The sequence below is a fragment of the Sus scrofa genome, chromosome 2, assembly GCF_000003025.6.
Source record: "Sus scrofa isolate TJ Tabasco breed Duroc chromosome 2, Sscrofa11.1, whole genome shotgun sequence".
Taxonomy (NCBI): Eukaryota; Metazoa; Chordata; class Mammalia; order Artiodactyla; family Suidae; genus Sus; species Sus scrofa.
The window spans coordinates 13,229,996-13,250,831 of NC_010444.4; the positions used below are offsets into that span (position 1 = coordinate 13,229,996).

Below are 20,836 nucleotides of genomic sequence, written 5' to 3' on the forward strand. Positions count from 1 at the left end.
GGCCTCCAGAACAAAACCTCCCTTAAGCGGCAGCAGCGTGGCGGGGGCGCGCACGTGGCCTGGAGGCGGGGCCTCTTGGGCAGAGCTACTCTGCGCGCAGTCGCGGGGGAGTCACGGGGCGCACCAGACCGAACCACCGGTGATGGGGGGACGGGCGGAGGGGCGGAGGGGCCAGGTAGCTCTGAAAGCAAGCCTGGCTCTTCCGCTTTTCCGAACTGTGCGACCAGCTGAATTGTGTGCACCTTGACCCCGTCCCTTCCCAAAATCTCCTTCCTGGGACTCGCGAGCCAAACCCAAACGAAGTCCGCAGTCTAACCCTGGGGTTGTGAAAACTAAACCTCCACTCCACAATCCTGGGGACCAATGCATGAAACTAACCAGGATGGCCTTTGAAATTAAGGAGATGGATAATTCCTCCGCAGTAGCTTGGCATCTCTAACACATGAATCACACACAAAGGCACAGTCAAAAGTAAATCCCAGTCTCTTTATTATGGAAAAACATCAACTGGCAGTGGGGAGGAGGTAGGAAGGTAAGTGAACTCCAACCATGGTAGGGGCTTTCTCCTCCAGGCCCCACCGGATGTCTCAAACTTCTATTCCTCTTCTTCGCAATCTCCATAAAATAGGGAGATTATTCCATACGAAAACTCTGAGGTTAAAGGTTTCTCCTTGGGACCAGTGACAGGCTTATACTTTTTAATGCAGGCCACAAACCAAGCCAGAAGGGCCTAAAGTAAGAATCCTTGAGGGAAAAAAATCTTAGCACTACTGCTGCATCTTGGCCTGTTGTTAGGCTTTAATCTAATCTAATCTACAGCTGTGTAGGTCCGCTAAAAGGAATAATGAAACCGGACGTGGTGGAGATGTGTGAGCGCCCAAGCTTGGTGGGAAAGCATTTCCTCCGCCACCACATAAGATGGTTCCCTCTCTCCAGTTAAAGAGCAGGCCACTGGAGTGGAGGCCTTCCTGAAGGATACCTGTCATACCTGGATGCCTCTTAAAAATCAGAAGCAATACCCTGCCCCACCTAGACGTAGCCAAACAGGAAAAACATAAATTAAAGTCCAAGGCCTCAGGCCAGGCTTGTGGTTACAGAAAGGGCAGAGCCTCAGAGGTGCCTGGGATTGACAGGAGAGGAAGCACTGAGAGCAGGGATCTTATTTGTCTTTCTTGCTCTCCTGATCTGGCGCTGCAGTGGGCGTTTGGGCTATAGGCTCCTCCTCGGGAATATTATCACCAGCCTTTGACACCTTCTTGGCCCGATGATACAGCTCATTCAAGTTGAATTCTCGAATCACATTCTCCTGTGAAAAAGAGATGCACACATCAGGGTTCTGGTTGGAAAGGACCCTGGGAAGTACACTTGACCCCTGAACAATGGTGTGGTTAGGGATGCCAACCCTCTTTGCAGCCCAGAATCCACCTATAAGTTAGTGTCAGCCTTCTGTATTCACAGATCCTAGAATCTGTGGTTCCACATGTACAGATTCAAACTGCAGGGATTGTGTAGTACTGTAGTATTTATTACTGAAAAATATTCACAGAAGTGGATCTGTACAGTTCTAACCCATTTGTTTAAGGGTCAGTTGTATTTAGACAGTCTAGGAAAGGAGGAAGTGAGGGACAGGGGTCTAGTCTAACCCAGCTCTCCTTTTTTGGACACCTGGAAAAGTCAACTAATATTTAAGTACCTTTCTTTTTTTAAGGGCCACACTGTAGCATGTGGAAGTTCCCAGGCTAGGGGCTGAATCGGAGCTGTAGCTGCCAGCCTGCACCACAGCCACAGCAACACCAGATATGAACCACTTCTGCGACCTACATTATAGCTCACGGCTATGCCAGACCCTTAACCCACTAAGCGGGGCCAGGGATCAAACCTGTGTCCTCATGGATACTAGTTGGGTACGTTACCGCTGAGCTACAATGGGAACTCCTAATACCTACTACATACTACTTACTATACCAAGAATTACAGCCACATTATTTAATGCAATCTGAAAAACAAAGTGCTACTGTTGCCAATGACTGCTAAGGAACCTAAGGCTATGGGTACAAGAACTACTGAGATTGAATCTTAACTAATAATTTTCTCCAGTACTAGTAGAAACATAATATAAATTTGCTGAGTGAATTCATGAAGGAGGTCTTTTAACTAGTCCACACTCTGAAACCTTGTGGGCCGGCAAGTCCCATCATAGCGCAGTGGAAACGACTAGGAACCATGAGGTTGCAGGTTTGATCCCTGGCCTTGCTCAGTGGGTTGAGGATCCTGCGTGGTGTAGGTTGCAGACATGGCTCGGATCCTGCGTTGCTGTGGCTGTGGTGCAAGGCAACAGCTGTAGCTCCAATTAGATCCCTAGCCTGGGAACCTCCAAATGCCATGGCTACAGCCCTAAAAAGGAAAAAAAAAAAAAAAAAAAAGCTTGTAGGCAAGTAGCAGGACTAGGAATCGAACCCAAGTTGGGTTCCAAAACTCACCCACTGTTCCTTACCCTTCTCCAAACCACCTGCCCACTCTTTCATATACCTCAGAAAAAGTCCAGGAGACAGCTCGTCCTTTCTTGTCAATCTGTGGCCGCCGCATGACTTCCTTGCCACCTTGGAAGAGGATTAGGGTAGGGAGCTGCTTGGTGAGGGGTGACGTGCTCACTTTGTACCTACAGGGCCCAGAAAGTACTCTGTGAATGTACCTGTATACATGACTCAAAGTGATTCCCGACCCAGGCCCTACATACCGTGTACTAACATCAGTGTAGCGTCCAACGTCCACCTTCCCAAAATTTAACCCTGTGCAGTTGTACCTGAGAAGAATATATTTAACATAGTAAAAGAAGGGAGAATGAATCAACGAAAGTAGAAGTACAGACAGTGGGGGGTGGGAGTGGAAGTGCCTTTGGTTGAAATGTGCAAAAATCAAGGTCAAAAACAATGAGGGGAGGTAGTTTCTCTCATCCCTTCCTTTGTACTACTCACTTGAGCGAGAGGTCAGCATAGATAGGAGCAAATGACTGGCAGTCATTAGACCAATTGGCAAAGAACTCCACGATCCAAGTGACCCTCTTGTCCCGCGCCAGCTCTTCCTGACACACGAGAAGAAACAGTGAACTGGATTACACAGGCTCCTGAAAGAGTCACACCTTAGCGTCGAATTCCTCACCCTGGCTTCCTCATACCTCTCTCCCCGAGATCCCATAATGACCCACCATGCCCTTGATTTTCACTCTGAAGCACTGCTGCTCCTCCTAGTGAGGAGAGAGCTCAACTACAAGATCATCCACAAGGGACCCAAGAAACAGGAAGGAGGAAGAGCACTCACATCAATGGTCTTATCACTGAAGTACTTGATGTACTCAGGGCCCATATACAGGGGGGGTTTGCATGTCATCAGGAACACTAAACACAGAAAAAAGATTTCAAGGGCACATGTAAGGCCGAGGACAGCAGATTTACTTTCAAATCAACTCAAATATTTCAAGCACCAAAGACTGCCTTTTGTGGACAAACATAGATACAGTTCCTTCCTCTTAAAATGAAATCTCTGGGAGTTCCCGGTGTGGCGCAGCAGAAATGAATCTGACCAGTATCCATAAGGCTGTGGGTACCATCCCTGGCCTTGCTCAGTGGGTCAAGGATCCAGCGTTGCTGTGAGCTGTAGTGTAGGTCACACATGTGGCTCAGATTCCGTGTTGCTGTGGCATAGGCCAGCAGCTGCAGCTACGATTCAACCCCTAGCCTGGGAACTTCCATATGCCACGGGTGTGGCCCTAAAAAAACACCAAAAAAAAAAAATCTCTGTTGGAGTTCGTTATGGCTCAATGGTAATGAACCTGACTACTATCCATGAGGATGCAAGTTCAATCCGTGCCTTGCTCAGTGGGTTAATGATCCAGTTTTCCATCAGCTGTGGTGTAGGCTGCAGACACCTATGCTCAGATCCTGTGTGGCTGTGGTGTAGGATGGCAGCTGCGGCTCCAGTTCAACGCCTAGCCTGGGAACTTCCATATGCCATGGATGCAGCCCTAAAACGACCAAAACTGAATGAATGAATGAATGAATGAAAGAAAAATCAAATCTCTCTAGATTCTTATCATCTGAGCTACACACATAATGAATTAGGTACAAGATATGGGAAAAAGAAACAGAAAACCTGGTTTGGGGTTGGAATTTGGTTCCCACAACCAAGTCTTGCAGTATCCTTACCTATGCAGAGTGTAAGGTAAAGCAGGCCCATGCGAATATCCAGGCGGAAGAAAAGAATTGCATTGGCCACTTTACTAAACATGAAGATGTTGCCTATGTGTTGTTCCACAGTGACTGAAACACAAAGATGTCACAGGTCAGGCTGGGCTACATGCTCCCATGTCCTCCTATTTCCCCCCTCTCCTTGGAGTATTTTGAAATGGGAGGGGGTGGGGTGGGGAATAAAAGATCAAATTCAGCCTCGGAATGGAATGAGGGACAAGTTCACCAAATTCATGTCTCTCTCGTAACATGAAAGCACCTTGAGGTCATCAGTCTGAACCTTCAGAAGCAGGCTAAACTTACTGGATCTTCGGTTCTTCATCATCACGATGGCACTGAGAAACATCAGGATCTCTACTTCTCTCTGGAACAGAATCAAAGTGACAGGAACGCCATGACAAGAAAGGATTTGGGTAAGCAAGGAAGCCAAATATGTAATAAAAACCAAAAGAGATCCAGGCTGGGAATGGCAATAACAGAGAAGTAACTGGAGCCAGCTAAGATGTAGTGGGGAAAACACCAGTCAGAAGATCTAGTTTCAGGTTCTGCCCTCGCTGCAAACTGGCTGATGCTTTTCCACAAAGCACTTGACCTCTGAGCTTTGGTTTCCTTGACTGAACATTATCTATTTCAAAATGCTATTGTGAGGATGAAAGGCGATAATGAGCATGAGTTTTATAAACTACATGGTACAAAACTATAACATACTACAACAAATTCAGTGTGAGCCTGATAAAAAATAAAACTCTTCCAGGAGTTCCCGTTGTAGCTCAGTGGTGTTAAGGACCTGATGTTGTCTCTGTGAGGATGCAGGTTTGATCCCTGGCCTCACTCAGTGGGCTAAGGATCTGTCACTGCTGTAAGCTGCAGCACAGGTCACAGATGCGGCTCAATGTGACTGTGGCACAGGCCTCAGCCGCAGCTCCAGTTCAGCTTGAATTCAACGACTAGCCCAGGAACTTCCACATGTCACAGGTGCAGCCCCAAAAGGAGAAAAAAAAACAAAACAAAAAACTTCCAGGTAAACCTTCTCAATAATATTCCATTAATACTCCACTCGTTTGGTTTTAAGTCATTCAGCTCCACCTAATATTCACAGTGATAAACCATGCGTCTTTAATGTAATTGAAGAGTAGGAGGCCTTTCAAAGCACTCAAAGGTCCTTTTCAGTACCCGTGGCTTAGAGTTCTTTCTCACTTTCTAGAAGGTAAGCTCCATGTCAACAAGTGTGACAGACAGTAAACACAACAAAGAAACAAACAAGATAATTTCAAAGAGGAAAGACTGCAATGAAGAATAAGGACCTTGTGAGAGAAGGCCAGGAAGCCCAACGACAAACTGGATGGTCAGAGGCTTTCCATACCTTTCTGTTTATAATACAGGCACCCACGTCATTGTTTCAGACAGAACCAATCGACTACAATTTACAGCTAGGTTTTTAGCCTCAATCTCGAATAAAAAACAACTGACTAGATTTAGATATGGACATGTAAGGTGTGGGGTAGAGAATGGCAGGCCTTATTAAATATTACATCTAAGCAGAAATTATGAAGCATTTTCAAGACTGAAATTGGGTTAGAATTGGCACTAACTTTTTTTCTTTTAAATGGCTGTGCCCTTGGCATATGGAAGTTCCCAGGCCAGAGGCTGAATCCAAGCCACAACTGCATCAATGCAGGATCTTTTAGCTGAGCGTGCCAGGCCTGGGTTGGATCGAACCCAAGCCTCTGAAACAAACTGAGCCACTGCAGTTGGATTCTTTTTGTTGTTGTTGTTAAGGCCACACCCACAGAGCTGCAGCTGCTGGCCCACACCACAGCCACAGAAACGCCAGATCATAGCCACATCTGTGACCTACACTGCTCCTTGTGCAACACCAGATCCTTAATCCACTGAGCAAGGCCAGGGATTGAACCTGCACTCGCGGACAGTATGCTGGATTCTTAATCTGCTGAGCCACAATGGGAACTCCTGTAGTTGGATTCTTTTGCGTGCGTGCGTGCGTGCAAGTGTGTGTGTGTGTGTCTTTTTAGGGCTGCACCCATGGCAGATTTAAGTTCCTGGGTCAGGGGTAGAATCAGAGCTGCAGCTGCCAGCCTACACCACAACCACACCAGATCCAAACTGCATCTTCGATCAACACCACAGCTCACAGCAACACTGGATCCTTAACCCACTGAGTGAGGCCAGGGATCTAACCCTCATCCTCATGGATACTAGTCAGGTTCATTACCACTGAGCCACAGTGGAAATTCTGTAGGTGGATTCCTAACCCACTGCACCACAGCAAGGAGCTCCAGAACTGGCACTTATAATTGAGAAAGATGAATTTAAAAAGGGAACTATGGCCAATCAGGAGACTGAGGGTAGGACTAAAAGAAATATACTCTAAAGACTGAGACTGGACCCGTGGGAAGGGGCCTTGTATACTCCAAACCTTATTTCTTTTTTCTCCTGGGAATACTACAGGTAGACTCCCTTCTAGCATTAGGTAGAACTGTGTCAACAGTACCCCTAAATGGCATGTGAGTGGAAGTGCTGTGACACTTCGGTGCCCAGGCAGTTAAAAAGGGGCATGCCCTTGCATTCCAGCTTTCTTTCCTCATCTTCTGTCTGGATGATGCTGGAATGACCTTAAGTCTATCTGCTGAAGTCAGAATGAGACAGGATTCCAGAATAACTATATAAACCAAAGCCCCCTTGGTTATTCTACTTGCTAGTCATTGTTTTTAAACTTTCTATTGAAGAAATTTTCAAACAGGAGTCCTACTGTGGGGGATCCCAGTGGCGTCTTAGGAGCACTGGAATGTAGGTTCGGTCCCCGGCACGGTGGGTTAAGGATCTGGATCTGCGTTGCTGCAGCTGGGGCTTAGGTCACGACTGGGGGTCACATCTGATCCCTGGCCTGGGAACTGCATATACCACAGGGCGGCCAAAAAAAAAAAAAAAAAATAGAAAAGATATCGAGGGTAGCAGAATATGCCACCCCAAAATATGCCACTTTGACATAAGGATTATCTTGAGCCTAAAGGCAACTGAGAAGTAGAATAATTTAGAAAAGTTCCTGCCCTCCCCCATTTGTCTAAAAACAGGACATAAACTTTCAAAAGGTGTCCTTCTAATCTTCTATACCAAGGACAAAATTAGTCAGTGGAGATAACTTTAGACCCTATCAGCCTGGAGGCAGCACCAGAGGAACCTAGATAACAAACTAGACTTTATCTACCTTCAATTTACCTTTCCACAGTTTTCTGTTCTTGGAAGCCTAAAACAGCTTTCCTTTGTCCCGTCATTTCTTCACAAATTTATTGTTCATAGTTGAAGATGACATATAAGCTGGAGTCCTAAACCACCTTTTTTGAGCTACTCATTTTTCCCTAGCTATCGCCCATGTATACAAGTTATACATGTTAATAAATTGGTTTTGTTCTGTTTTGTTGTCTTTTTGCCTTTTCTAGGGCCGCTCCCATGGCATATGGAGGTTCCCAGGCTAGGGGTCTAATCGGAGCTGTGGCCACCGGCCTACACCAGAGCCACAGCAACGCGGGATCTGAGACGCGTCTGCAACCTACACCACAGCTCACGGCAACGCCCGATCCTTAACCCACTGAGCAAGGCCAGGGATCGAACCTGCAACCTCATGGTTCCTAGTTGGATTCGTTAACCACTGAGCCACGATGGGAACTCCAATAAATTGTTTTTATTTATGTATTTATTCATTCATTCTGTGTCCACAGCATATGGAAGTTCCTGGGCCAGGTAGTGAACCCACACCACAGCAGCAACCCAAGCTACAGCAACGACAACACTACCAGGGAACTCCTTTCTGTTTGTATTTTTATTTTAATCGTCTTTGTTTTATTTATTTATTTATTTATTTTGGCTGTAGCTGTGGCATGTGGAAGTTCCCATGCCAGGGACTGAACCCAAAGCCATAGTTGCAACAACACCAGATCCTTAACCTGATGTACCACAAAGGAACTTCCTTTGTCTTTAACCTATTTTGCATTATCTGTCAAGAGCCCAGACGGATAAAGGGAAAATCATTTTCCATCCATGTGTGTGTGTGTGTGTGTGTGTGTCTGTGTGTCTGTGTGTCTGTGTGTCTGTGTATAAAATGTGTGTTGTATTAATATAAACCCCTATTACTAATAAAATACCTATTACTCAGCTTCAATGGTAGTATTTTGCCAATATGGTTCCATTTCATCTATGCCATCCATTTCTTTTGTTAGAGAAACATAAAGCAAATTACAGGACTTCCTGCTGGTGCACCATGGGACTGACAGTGTCTCTGCAGCACCAGGACTAGGGTTTGATCCCCAGCCCAAAACAATGGGTTAAAGGACTCTTTGTTGCCGCAGCTGCAGCATAGCTGTAACATCATAGAGGTGGTATGTACTCTCTACTAACTCACTGCAGATGACATATCAACCTTTCATCTGATGGCTTGAGATGATCATTGCCTAGATTTATTATTTCATTAGAGTGCTACATAATTTTTATTTTATTTTTAGGGCAGAACCTGCAGCATATGGAAGTTCTCAGACTAGGGGTCAAATAAGAGCCGCAGCTACCAGCCTGCACTACAGCCACAGCAACACTGGATCTGAGCTGCATCTGCCACCTACGCCACAGCTTGTGGCAACACCAGATCCTCAACCTACTGAGAGGTCAAGGATCAAACCTGCATCCTCACAAAACATTCTGTCAGGTTTCTAAACCACCAAGACACAACAGGAACTCCAGAGTGCTACATAATCTTTAAATGCTATCACTCTTTCTGTATTACTTCAAATTCTTCTAGTAGGAAATTAACATTCCCTTATCAACTATTTATTACTCTGACAGTGTATAGAGGAAAAGCAAAGTGCTTGATTATTTCTTTTATTTAATAAAATAGAAATGAACTTTTATTCTGTTTAGCCACTGAAATTTTTTTTTTTCCTTTTTTTTTTTTCAGTGCTGCAGCCTCAGGATGTGGAAGTTCCTAGACTTGGGGTCGAGTTGGAGCTACAGCTACTGGCCTACATCACAGTCACAGCAACGTAGGATCTGAGCCACATCTGTGACCTACAACACAGCTCATGGCAATGCTGGATCCCCGACCCACTGAACAAGACCAGGGATTGAACCTGAATCTTCATGGATACTAGTTGGATTGCTTCCATTGCTCCACAACAGGAACTCCCTCTTTTTTTCTTTTTCTTCCACCCACAGCATATGGAAGTTCCTGGACCAGGGATCGAACCCGTACTTCCAAGGAACTGCAGTTGGATTCTCAACCCACCGCACCATGGTGGGAACTCCAAGCCACTGAAATTTTGAGGTTTACCTGTTATTGCTAAGATTATTTACCTTAATATTCTAACTTCCAAATCACCAAGGAAATAGTAAAAGATTTTTTCCAGGAAAACAAACACTAGCTATAAACTCTAAATAGTTAAAGGTCCCTACTTAATAGGTTCTTTTGGAGTTCCTGTCATGGCACAGTGGAAACGAATCTGACTAGTACCCATGAGGATCCGGGTTCAATCCCTGGCCTCGCTCAGTGGGTCAGGGATCTGCCATTGCCTTGAGCTGTGGTGTAGATCTGAGACAGAGCTTGGATCCCACGTTGCTATGGCTGTGGCATAGGCTGTAGCTCTGATCTGACCCTAGCCTGGGAACCTCCATACCCCGCAGGTTCGCCCCCCTGCCCCCCAAATGGATCTTTTGAAGCACCACAGCTATACATGAGCTACTTAATAACACTGGGAAAGAACGGCGGAAGTACGAAAAAGTAAACAAGGGAAGGAGAATAAAAGTAAGGAAGTAAGTTCTGTCAAAAGTCAAGACTCATTCTGGGACCTGGAAAAAAAAAAAGACAAAAACTCAGGAAGGCCCTCCTTCCTCGTAACACAGATTCAGCTATACAGAAGGGGGCACAGAACTTCATCTTATTTTTCTGAGTGGTCCTTCCACTTCTACTTAGGAAGTACTGCAAGAGAGTTCAGATTGATTTCTTTACAATGAATTTTTTTTACAATTCCATTTCAATAGGCCTAAAACTTTATTCATTTTTACATTCTCAGGATGCAGCACAGTGCCTAGCATACAGTCCTCCCTCTGCAGTTGTTAACTGAATTAAAATGACTGATGGTGCTGCTGCTTTGGCCAGAAGAGTGGTTTCAAGTCCCAGCCACTCACTAGTTGTGTGACCTTGGACAAGTCTCCTAACTACGCCGAGATCAATTTCTTCATCAGTGAAACGAGATTACTACTACTTGCCTTGTTTACCTCACTGATTCCTCAAGAGGCTTTACATAACGAGAGCAGCACTGTAAAACAGTGCAGATGCCTCGTTTGGGTAGGTACGAATTGTGAGACGGAAAGGACCTTGGACTCAGGAGTCAGAAGACCCCGGCAGGCTAACTCGCTGTATTCCCATCTTAAACGTGAAGAGGTTTACACTCGACGACCGCCCAGGCTCTAGATTCTTAATAGCTTAAGTCCGCTACAGGTTGGGAACCTCAGGTGTTCTCAAACAGGTGAACCTCGCATCTCGTAGATGCAACCTAGGACAGGGTGTCAAGGTCGCGGGGTCCTAAGGCGGGGGGTCGCTCACCCAGTCAAAGTCACACGGGTTGCCGTCTTCGCGTTGCGTGGGGAGATTGTAGCAGACAGGGGGCAGCTTCCTCACGAGTAGGAAGGCAGCAGAGAGGAGGGCTGACAGAAGGTAGTAAGGTCGGGCCAGCCATCGTGATAGTCGAGGTATCGAATAAATAAGAGCAATTAAAGGCGCGAGAACCGCCATCTTCCCGGCTCTAGCGGCGCCAGCCGCTCCACGGAGTCCGTGAGCCTGGTCCCGCCTCTCCCATCATTGTGCTTCCATTGGGCCTAGTCTCGGATGCACCGCCTCTAGATCCGGAAGCAGATCTCTGACTGGCTTCTGCGTCAGGTTAAAAATGGAGAAAGGGCTTTGATATTTTATTGGCTAATCTAGCTGTCTTTTTTTCCACCTAAATCGTTTTATTGGACATATGCGACTGCGGCAAGTAGGAGATACAGGAGAATTTAAATAAAGTTAAATAGTACTTCCGGAACGTTCTCAGAAGGCGACGGAAGTAGTTGCAGGAAGAAGGTAGGAAGGGCCCGAGGCAACCCAATGGTGAGAGGCTCCTGAAAGAGGAGGGCGGTACTCTGTGAAAAGATTGACCAATGAACGTCACCAACGCCAGACACCGAGACAGCGCCGGGGCGGAGGAGGCGATGGAGAATTTCACGGCGCTGTTCGGAGCTCAGGCTGACCCACCACCGCCCCCGACCGCACTTGGCTTCGGACCTGGAAAACCTCCACCCCCACCGCCTCCTCCTCCGGGCGGGGGGCCGGGCCCCGCCCCGCCCTCTACCGCGGCCACAGCCGCTCCCGGCTCCGACAAGTCAGCGGCCGGTTGTGGCCCCTTCTACCTAATGCGGGAACTGCCGGGTGAGTACAAGGCCTGGTCAAAGCCAGCCAATCAGATCATAGCGAGGAGAGGCGGGGCGTGGCTCTCAGCCTTCCGACTGGGGTGAGGGGTAACCTAGGCAACGCGTGGCGCGATTTCGGAACACTATACTAGAAGAGGTTCTGAGGATTCACAACCGAAAGAATGATTGGAATTGGGATGGATTAGGGGTGGGAAGAGAGTGGATCTCCCTGACCACCTTTCACGCCCGATCCTGCCCCTGACGCTGGTTTTTGACTCCCTAAAGATTATCCTAGCTTTGAGTTTGGTATTTGAGGGTCCTGATTTAACATCCCTGCGGACCCAGTTCCAGATCTGCTTCAAACTTCCTGTTGGTTTGGGACATGTTGTCTTTCTTCCTCTGGGCCTCGGGGTTTCAAAATGTGTTCGAAGAAGTGATTAGAATTAAACCAGGTTCTTTCATTCAAAAAATTATTTTGTTGCGCACCCACTCTGTGTACCAAGCACTCTTCCAATTGCTGAAGATACAGCTGTGAACAAAACTGACAAGATCCTTGCCTGTTTGGGAGTTTACCTGCCAGTGGAGGAGTCAAAGAGTGATAAACAGATATCTGCGGATAAACAGATAGTATCAGATAGTGGTTATGGCTACAAGGGGGAAATGTGATAAAGAATTGAGGGGGCAGAACTGCTTTAGCTAGAGTGATCAGGAGAGCCCTTTCTGAGTAGATAACATTAGAGCTAAAATATAAGCACAAAGGAAGAGCTAGCCATTTATGAGTGGGAGGAGAGAGAACTCTAGATACAAAAAATGAGATTAGAAGGCCCAATGTGAGAATAACCTTGAATATTTGAGGGACAGAAAACCACTTGCACTCCGGGGAAGTGAACAGGGAAAGAGCGATAGGAGATGAAGGTGGGAGAGTAGGCAGAGGCCTCTATAAGACATTTTAAGTTCAGGGGGAACCATTTTGACACAAGAGTCTGAAGTGATCTAACTTCTAACTTATTTGCTTATTTTCAATCATTCGAGCAGCTCTATTAAGGAAGCAAAGTGGGGGAGTTCCCGTCATAGCACAGCAGAAATGAATCCGACTAGGAAGCATGAGGTTGTGGGTTTGATCCCTAGCCTCACTCAGTGGGTTAAGGATCCAGTGTTGTCCTGTGCTGTGGTGTAGGTTGCAGACGCAGCACAGCTCTAGCATTGCTGTGGCTCTGGTGTAGGCCGGCACCTGTAGCTCTGATTTGACCCTTAGCCTGGGAACCTCCATATGCCTTGGGTGCTGCCCTTAAAAAAAAAGAAGAAAAGTGGGAAAATTGGTCAGAAGTTACAGCTTAGTAGTTCAGGAAAGAGATGATAGTTTGAACTAGGAAATAGCAGTAGAGGAGAGAAGTAAATGGATGCCAAATAAATGTTAGAGGTAGAACTGACAGGAATGCAGGATTGAAAATAGAATTGAAGGACAGAGGAATTGAGGGCAGTTTGGAAATGTTTGGCTTGAATAATTAGGTGGATGGTAGTGCTAAGATCAGGAAAGGACAGGTTTGAGGAGATGGATATCAAGTCATTTTGGACATGTTAAGTCTCCAGGATGACATTTAGTTCATCCCAAGTCCTACTGCTACATCAAGAGCTGAAGGAGGGGAGTTCCTGTCACGGCTCAGAGGAAACGAATCTGACTGGTATCCATGAGGACACAGGTTCGATCCCTGGCCTTGCTCAATGGGTTAAGGATCCGGCGTTGCTGTGGCTGTGATTGTAGGCCAGTGGCTACAGCTCCCATTCAACCCCTAGCCTAGGAACTTACATATGCCACAAATGCAGCCCTAAGAGAGTAAAGATTTAAAAAAAAAAAAAAAAAGAGCTGAAGAAGGAGTTCCTACTGTGGCCTAGCCAGTTAAGGATCTGGCATTGCCACAGCTGTAGCAATAGGTTGCAGCTTCGGCTTGGATTCGATTCCTGGCCTTAGAACTTCCTTGTACCATGGGTATGGCCCAAAAATATCTGAGGGAAATGATTTGTTACAGACCTTGAAATTCACAGTGCAGTTAGATATGTTTTAGTGTTTAATACTTACAATAGCCCCTTGAAATAGGCATTGTTATCTGCTTTTTAAAGCTGAAAAACTAAAGCATAGAGAGGTTGACTTGACTTTAGTTAGTGATTGATGTCTACCAGCAGTTTATTTAACCTTAACTTATTTTGATTGTACCTATTTACATTAATCACTTGAATATCTGTTCTGGGCAAATCCTGGGTATAAAGGAGACATATGATGAGAAGAGGAGAGAGATGAGTAAGCCTGGTCCTTGTATTTTTTTTTTTTTTTTTTTTTGTCTTTTTTTGCTATTTCTTGGGCGGCTCCCACAGCATATGGAGGTTCCCAGGCCAGGAGTCCAATCGGAGCTGTAGCCAGAGCCACAGCAACGCAGGATCCGAGCCGCATCTGCAACCTACACCACAGCTCACGGCAATGCCAGATCGTTAACCCACTGAGCAAGGGCAGGGACCGAACCCGCAACCTCATGGTTCCTAGTCGGATTCGTTAACCACTGCGCCACTACGGGAACTCCTGGTCCTTGTTTTTGAGCAAATAATTTTACCTAAGACTTCAAAGTGTATGGTTTAAGAATAAAGTAGTGATTATTCTTTCTTTCTTTCTTTCTTTCTTTTTTTTTTTGTCTTTTGTCCTTTTAGGGCTGCATCGGAGGCATGTGGAGGTTCCCAGGCTAGGGCTCTAATCAGACCTGTTGCTGCTGGCCTAGGCCAGAGCCACAGCAATGCCATATCTGAGCCACATCTTCGACCTACACTACAGCTCATGGCAGTGCCGGATCCTTAACCCACTGAGCAAGGCCAAGGATCAAACCCTCAACCTCGTGGTTCCTAGTCAGATTTGTTTCCGCTGCACCATGACGGGAACTCTGTGATTATTACTTCTTGTCAGAGCCAATGTCATTATTTTCTGGTCATGCCTCACAAACTACTAAGAACCACATGACTACATGATGGTTTTCAAAATGTGTTCCGTCTTATTCAAAATGACAGCAAGAATAAGCTGTCACTTTAGCTGGACTTTGAAGACTTCAGATTGTTTAAGAAAATTAAGAATTTTCCTAGAATTAGGTCAATCTTCCTAAAAGAAATTTTCTAAAAGGAAACAATATGAGGGGTGTTTTGTTTTGTTTAGTTTTGCTTCAGGAGATGATGGATACCCATTTCAGTGGATCAGAAATTTTGCATGGGAGAATAGTGTTGGTTAGGCCTCAAAGCTAAGTTACAGTAAGATGTGTTTAACCATGGGTCCCAGTTAAAGGAGTTTGAGCTTTTTGCCGAGGGAATAGGAAACCATTGAGATTTTTGAACTGAGTACTGCTTCTAAAGATATCTGGAGGAGTTCCCATCGTGGCTCAGTGGTTAACGAATCTGACTGGGAACCATAGGTTGCGGGTTCGATCCCTGCCCTTGCTCAGCGGGTTAAGGATCTGGCGTTGCCGTGAGCTGTGGTGCAGGTTGCAGATGCGGCTCGGATCCCGAGTTGCTGTGGCTCTGGCGTAGGCCGGTGGCTATAGCTCCGATTCGACCCCTAGCCTAGGAACCTCCATATGCCGAAGGAGTGGCCCCAGAAAAGGCAAAAAGACAAAAAAAAAAAAAAAAAAAAAAAGATATCTGGAGAATGTGGGTGCCATAAATTAAAATAGGGGAACCAAGAGTGAGGTGGAAGTTTAAAAATTTTTTGGAATCTGCAGTGAATTAACTAAGAGAATACTGGAACGCAAGATTAGTTTTCAGGAGCGGAGTTACTATAAATCATACTCATAGAAGTGATGTTCAGAACAGAAAGTTGGATGGATCCTTAAAGAATTTAGAGAAAGCACAGAGTGCTTTCTCAAGGCTTAGCTGCCCTCAGTGGGCTCATAGTTCAGAACCTGGGTTTTCTCAAATGAATAATTATAAACAAGTCACTTTTGTCATTTGTACCCTGAGTGTTCATCACAACTGTACATGAGGAAGTGCCCATTGTGGTTCAGTGGGTTGCAAACCCAGTTAATATCCATGAGGATGTGGGTTTGATCCCTGGCCTTGCTCAGTGGGTTAAGCCTCTGGTGTTGCCGTGAGCTGAGCTATAGGTCAAAGATGCAGCTCAGATCTGGCATTGCTGTGGCTGTGGCATAGGTTGGCAGCTGCAGTTCTGATTCGACCTCTAGCCTGAGAACTTCCATATGCCACAGGTACAGCCCTAAAAAGCAAAACAATAATAAAAATAATAACTACATGAAATTGTAGGCTAGATATTTCTAACTCTCGCCACTGAATCCTAGTTAAATTACTAAGTTTGTATTCTTTGAAAAAAGCCAGCCATAAATATTTATACTAATAATGCCTTCCATTTATATAATAAAGAATTTAGAGAAAGTACAGAGTGCCTTCGCAAGGCTTAGGTGCCCTCAATGGGCTCATAGTTCAGAACCTAAGTTTTCTTTCTTTCTTTCTTTTTCTTTTCTTTTTTTTTTTGTCTTTTTGCTATTTCTTGGGCCGCTCCCGAGGCATATGGAGGTTCCCAGGCTAGGGGTCCAATTGGAGCTGTAGCCACTGGCCTATGCCAGAGCCACAGCAACGCAGGATCCGAGCCGCGTCTGCAACCTACACCACAGCTCACGGCAACGCCGGATCGTTAACCCACTGAGCAAGGGCAGGGACCGAACCCGCAACCTATGGTTCCCAGTCAGATTCGTTAACCACTGCGCCACGACGGGAACTCCAGAACCTAAGTTTTCAATATGTTTTCATTTGAACCTTGAAAAAAATTGTCTTTAAGACAGCTTTTACCGCGTTCCATAGATAAGCGGAAACAGGTATAGAGGACAGTTAGGATTCGAATTCTAGTTGCCCGATTTCTTTCTTTTTTTTTTTTTTAATTTTTAAATTAAAAAATTTTTTTTGCTTTTTTAGGGCTACATATGCAGCATTTGGAAGTTCCCAGGCTAGGAGTCAAATCAGAGCTGCAGCCGCAGCTGCCAGCGTACACCACAGCTCACGGCAATCCTTAACCCACTGAGCGAAGGCCCGGGATTGAACCCTCGTCCTCATAGATACTAGTTGGATTCATTTCCATTTTGCCACAACGGGAACTCCAAAACAGAACAGTGTTTAGCATGGAGTATAAGCATCATGTAAGTCATTGCTCTGGTTAGTCTGAGGTTCGTCATTGAGTTAGAGCGGTTTCCATCTCTGCCCTATGTGGATTTTTGCCAATTTTTTCCTCCTTCATATTCCAGCCTCCAACCTACCATTCTATAATATTATACTTACTTTTTTTTTTTTGTCTTTTTGCCTTTTCTAGGGCCACTTCTTGCAGCATATGGAGGTTCCCAGGCTAGGGGTCTAATCGGAGCTATAGCCACCGACCTACGCCAGAGCCACAGCAACTCGGGATCTGAGCCGCATCTGCAACCTACACCACAGCTCACGACAACGCCGGATCCTTAACCAACTGAGCAAGGCTAGGGATCGAACCCGCAAACTCATGGTTCCTAGTCGGATTCATTAACCACTGCACCACGACGGGAACTCCACTTTTAATTTTTAAAATTTTCACTTAAAAGATTCTTTATATTTTACTTTAAATTATAGTCCTTTACTTTCCCTTCTGGCACAGTGACTTTTTAAAAAATTCTCTACTCTTGGGACTAACTTTTTTCTTTCTTTTTACAGCCGTACCTGCAACGTATGGACGTTCCAGGCCAGGGGTCGACCCAGAACTGCACTGGTGACCTTTTCTGCAGCTTGTGACAACACCAGATCCTTAACCCACTGACTGAAGCCAGGGATTGAGCTGGCATTCTCACAGAGACAACCTCAGGTCCTTAACCCACTGAGCACAACGGGAATTCCCAGGACTAATTTTAAAATTTTGATTCTCCCTGTATCCTTTAGGCAGCACAGAGCTGACTGGCAGCACTAATCTGATCACACACTACAACCTGGAACATTCCTATAATAAATTCTGTGGGAAGAAAGTGAAGGAGAAGCTAAGTAACTTCCTGCCTGACCTGCCAGGGATGATTGATCTGCCTGGTTCCCATGACAACAGCAGCCTCCGCTCCCTCATTGAGAAGCCCCCTATTCTTGGTGGCTCTTTTAATCCTATCACAGGGACCATGCTGGCTGGTTTTCGCCTCCACACTGGCCCGGTAAGTCCCTTCTTGGGGAGGAAGAAGGCAAGTGGGTAGGCCTGAAAGCCTTGGAGGTGGTTTTTCTGCTCACATCTGTTCCTTCCTAAGTTACTGAGCAGAGCAGATGATGCAAGTAGGGGATTTCCTCCCTCTGCTAACCCAGACCGTCCTTTGGTTCCTTCAGTTGCCAGAACAGTGTCGTCTGATGCATATTCAGCCTCCCAAGAAGAAGAATAAGCACAAGCACAAACAGAGCCGTACCCAAGATCCTGTCCCCCCAGGTAAGAAGCAGTTCTCTTCAAAGCCAGAGAACCAGATGTTCTGAATTTGGTTGAATCTTCCTCAGTTAAAAACCCAGTTAAGTTCCTTATGGGCTGAGGACTCCCAAATTCTCCTTTTTAATTAATTAATTTTTACTTATGGCTGTGCCCGTGGCATATGGAAATTCCTAGGCCAGGGATTGAATCCAAGGCACAGCTGTGACCCATACTGCAGCTGGGGCAACCCCAGGTCCTTTAACCAACTGCGCCAGGCTAGGGATCCAAACCAAACCTCTGCAATGACCTGAGCAGCTGCAGTGATTCTTTTTTATTGTTTTCTTCTACAGTATTTTTTTGTCCTTTTTCGGACTGCACCTGCGGCATGTGGACGTTCCCAGGCTGAATCAGAGCTATAGCTGCCAGCCCACAGCACAGCCACAGCAATGCCAGATCCTAGCTGCATCTTTGACCTGTACCACAGCTCACAGCAACGCCAGAACCTTAACCCACTGAGTTAAGGGGCCAGGGATCAAGCTCTCATCTTCATGGATACTAGTTGAGTTTGTAACTGCTACACCACCAGGGGAACTCCGCTGCAGTGATTCCTAACCCAGTGTACCACAGTGGGAACTCCATGAATTCTCCTTGAAGCAGTTGACATAATGGGGTCTTTTGGCCAGATAGGAATTTGGGGCACGGGTTTAAGCGGTGCCTCTGAATCCTTTCTGGTCATTTGAAGAAAAGCCGCCCCCCTTGACTAGGGGTTTTCCTCTAGACTTCAGAGTTCTAGCAGTGGAAGATTTTGACCTCTACAGGTGACAGATGCCTCATATCTCCTACAGAAACACCATCTGATTCAGATCACAAGAAAAAGAAAAAGAAAAAAGAAGAGGATCCTGAACGGAAAAGGAAGAAGAAAGAGAAGAAGAAAAAGAAGGTATAGTAGCGGTCTGTGGCTGCAGCCCAGTGAGTCTCCCCAGGTCACCCCTGTCCTAGGTAGCCTCTTATTTTCTTACTCCTCCTTGTCTTCCCCAGAACCGACACAGTCCAGACCACCCAGGTATGGGCAGCTCTCAAGCCAGCAGCAGCAGCAGCCTCCGCTAACAGAACCAGTATATTCTGCCAGAATGACTTTCCTGCTGACAAAAGCTGCCTTCCGGGCTCATGGTCACTGCCCTGGGAGCACCCCCCCGCCCCACAGCTGGGACAGAAGCCAGCTCCTGCTGTGCTCAGTTAAGATGAACACTTTGTAAGAGAGAAGGGCCATGCTTTTTAAAGCCTCAGCCCAGTTTGCTTTCTCATGGACATTTTTTCCTCTCCTGGGAAGCTTTCTTTTCATCTCTTTTGTGCCATTTGTCTGATTTAGGACTTTATCTGATTTGTTAGGATTTTTATTTTCTTAAAATTGCATTTCTCAAACTGGCTGAAGTGTGGCTGCCTGTTAAGAGGTAAGTGCCTTTCTTCGAGAGTCAGGGTTTAGGCCAAGGCATGCTAAGATCTGAGGGGATTGGGGTCTTGTATTCCATTATCTCATCAGCAGGCAGGGAAACAACCAAAATGAGATTGGGGAACATGGTCCAAAAGTGAAGCAGAGTTTGCTAATACCTTTCCACAGCAGACACATAATTCTGCCCATAATGCTGAGAACCAAGTACCTGGATGATTTTTAGGCTCTGTCTGAAGGAACTGATTTAGGGTTTTAGCCGATTTAATTAGGGTTCAGCTCTATTCTAGGTCAATTTTGTATTATCAACAAGGTTGCTTTTTAGTAAAGCCTATGATTGAATCCGAGCCACAGCTGTAACCTACACAGCAGGATTCTTAACCCATTGTGCCATAGTGGGAACTCCAGCCTATGATTTTTTTGATCATATGATCATGGCAACACCAGATCCTTAACCCACTAAGCGAGGCCAGGGATTGAACCCGAGTCCTCACAGATACTAGTCAGATTTGTTTCTGCTGAGCCACAACGGGAACTCCCAGACTATTTTTTGAAATAAACCTCTGGCAAGCAGAGATACATGCTTCTAAGAACTTTTGACCTGTTTCATTCCATAAGACAAATGAAATCATTTGGCTGATGTGAAAACATTTCTAAGCTTCCAAGACACCAACAAAAAGGCAGCCTTAACTAGTAAAATGTCAAATAAATCCCTTCAGTCTTTGCAGCAGGCCAGGTAACTGGAAAAAAACATCCATGAGATAATCCAAGCTAATGTAGTTGGACTTGAAGTTCATTTTGAAACAGAATAGTTAAAATCTGTTGCTATGGGCCAAGGTTCCTAGGTTGCCAGATGGAAAACTACTCATTCAGCTCATTTTAACCTAGGATTTCAGAGCAAGGACAGCGAGAGGGTTCTGGCCAGTTTTCTGAGATTTCATGTCTGAGGATGCCTATTTAAAATAAGGGCACAGCCTTTTGCTTTTGACAAAGAAACAATATGAGATGTCAGATTAAGTGCCACCATATACCCCTCTGGTCTGTCTGCCTTTAAAAGGCTTTCATACTGTGATGATCCACTGGCTCGCCTTTGGCTACATCCAAAATGAGCTCTCTTTTCCAGAGACAAAATTCTGTATTAAAGAACTGTGGCAAAAATCAAGAGCTCTCTAAGTTTTGAAGTAAGAAGTTTTGGTGGTTACAAAGATTTTTTTTTCTGAAATCTTTAATTAAATCACTGAATTAAAACAGGATCTCTTGTTT

The 20,836-nt window shown here is 45.6% G+C and overlaps 2 protein-coding genes across 5 annotated transcripts; one reads left to right on the forward strand and one right to left on the reverse strand.

Annotated features, from left to right (window-relative positions):
- On the reverse strand, positions 466-11,275 carry TMX2 (thioredoxin related transmembrane protein 2). 4 transcript variants are annotated; one of them, XM_005660896.3, is made up of 8 exons: positions 10,852-11,275; positions 4,548-4,608; positions 4,203-4,316; positions 3,319-3,395; positions 2,976-3,082; positions 2,738-2,803; positions 2,530-2,659; positions 468-1,306 (listed from the first exon to the last, which is right to left on the reverse strand). In XM_005660896.3, exons 1-8 carry the CDS (start codon positions 11,038-11,040, stop codon positions 1,160-1,162), a joined length of 891 nt encoding a protein of 296 aa, XP_005660953.1. In that variant the 5' UTR covers positions 11,041-11,275; the 3' UTR covers positions 468-1,159. The 4 variants fall into 4 exon arrangements, with proteins under 4 accessions (XP_020938689.1, XP_005660953.1, XP_020938691.1 ...); XM_021083030.1 differs by having other exon boundaries at positions 466-1,306; positions 2,530-2,803; positions 10,852-11,170; XM_021083032.1 differs by lacking the exon at positions 10,852-11,275 and having other exon boundaries at positions 469-1,306; positions 4,504-4,609.
- On the forward strand, positions 11,316-20,826 carry MED19 (mediator complex subunit 19). Its single transcript, XM_003122715.5, has 5 exons — positions 11,316-11,712; positions 17,631-17,887; positions 18,054-18,150; positions 18,972-19,066; positions 19,165-20,826. Exons 1-5 carry the CDS (start codon positions 11,445-11,447, stop codon positions 19,231-19,233), a joined length of 786 nt encoding a protein of 261 aa, XP_003122763.3. The 5' UTR covers positions 11,316-11,444; the 3' UTR covers positions 19,234-20,826.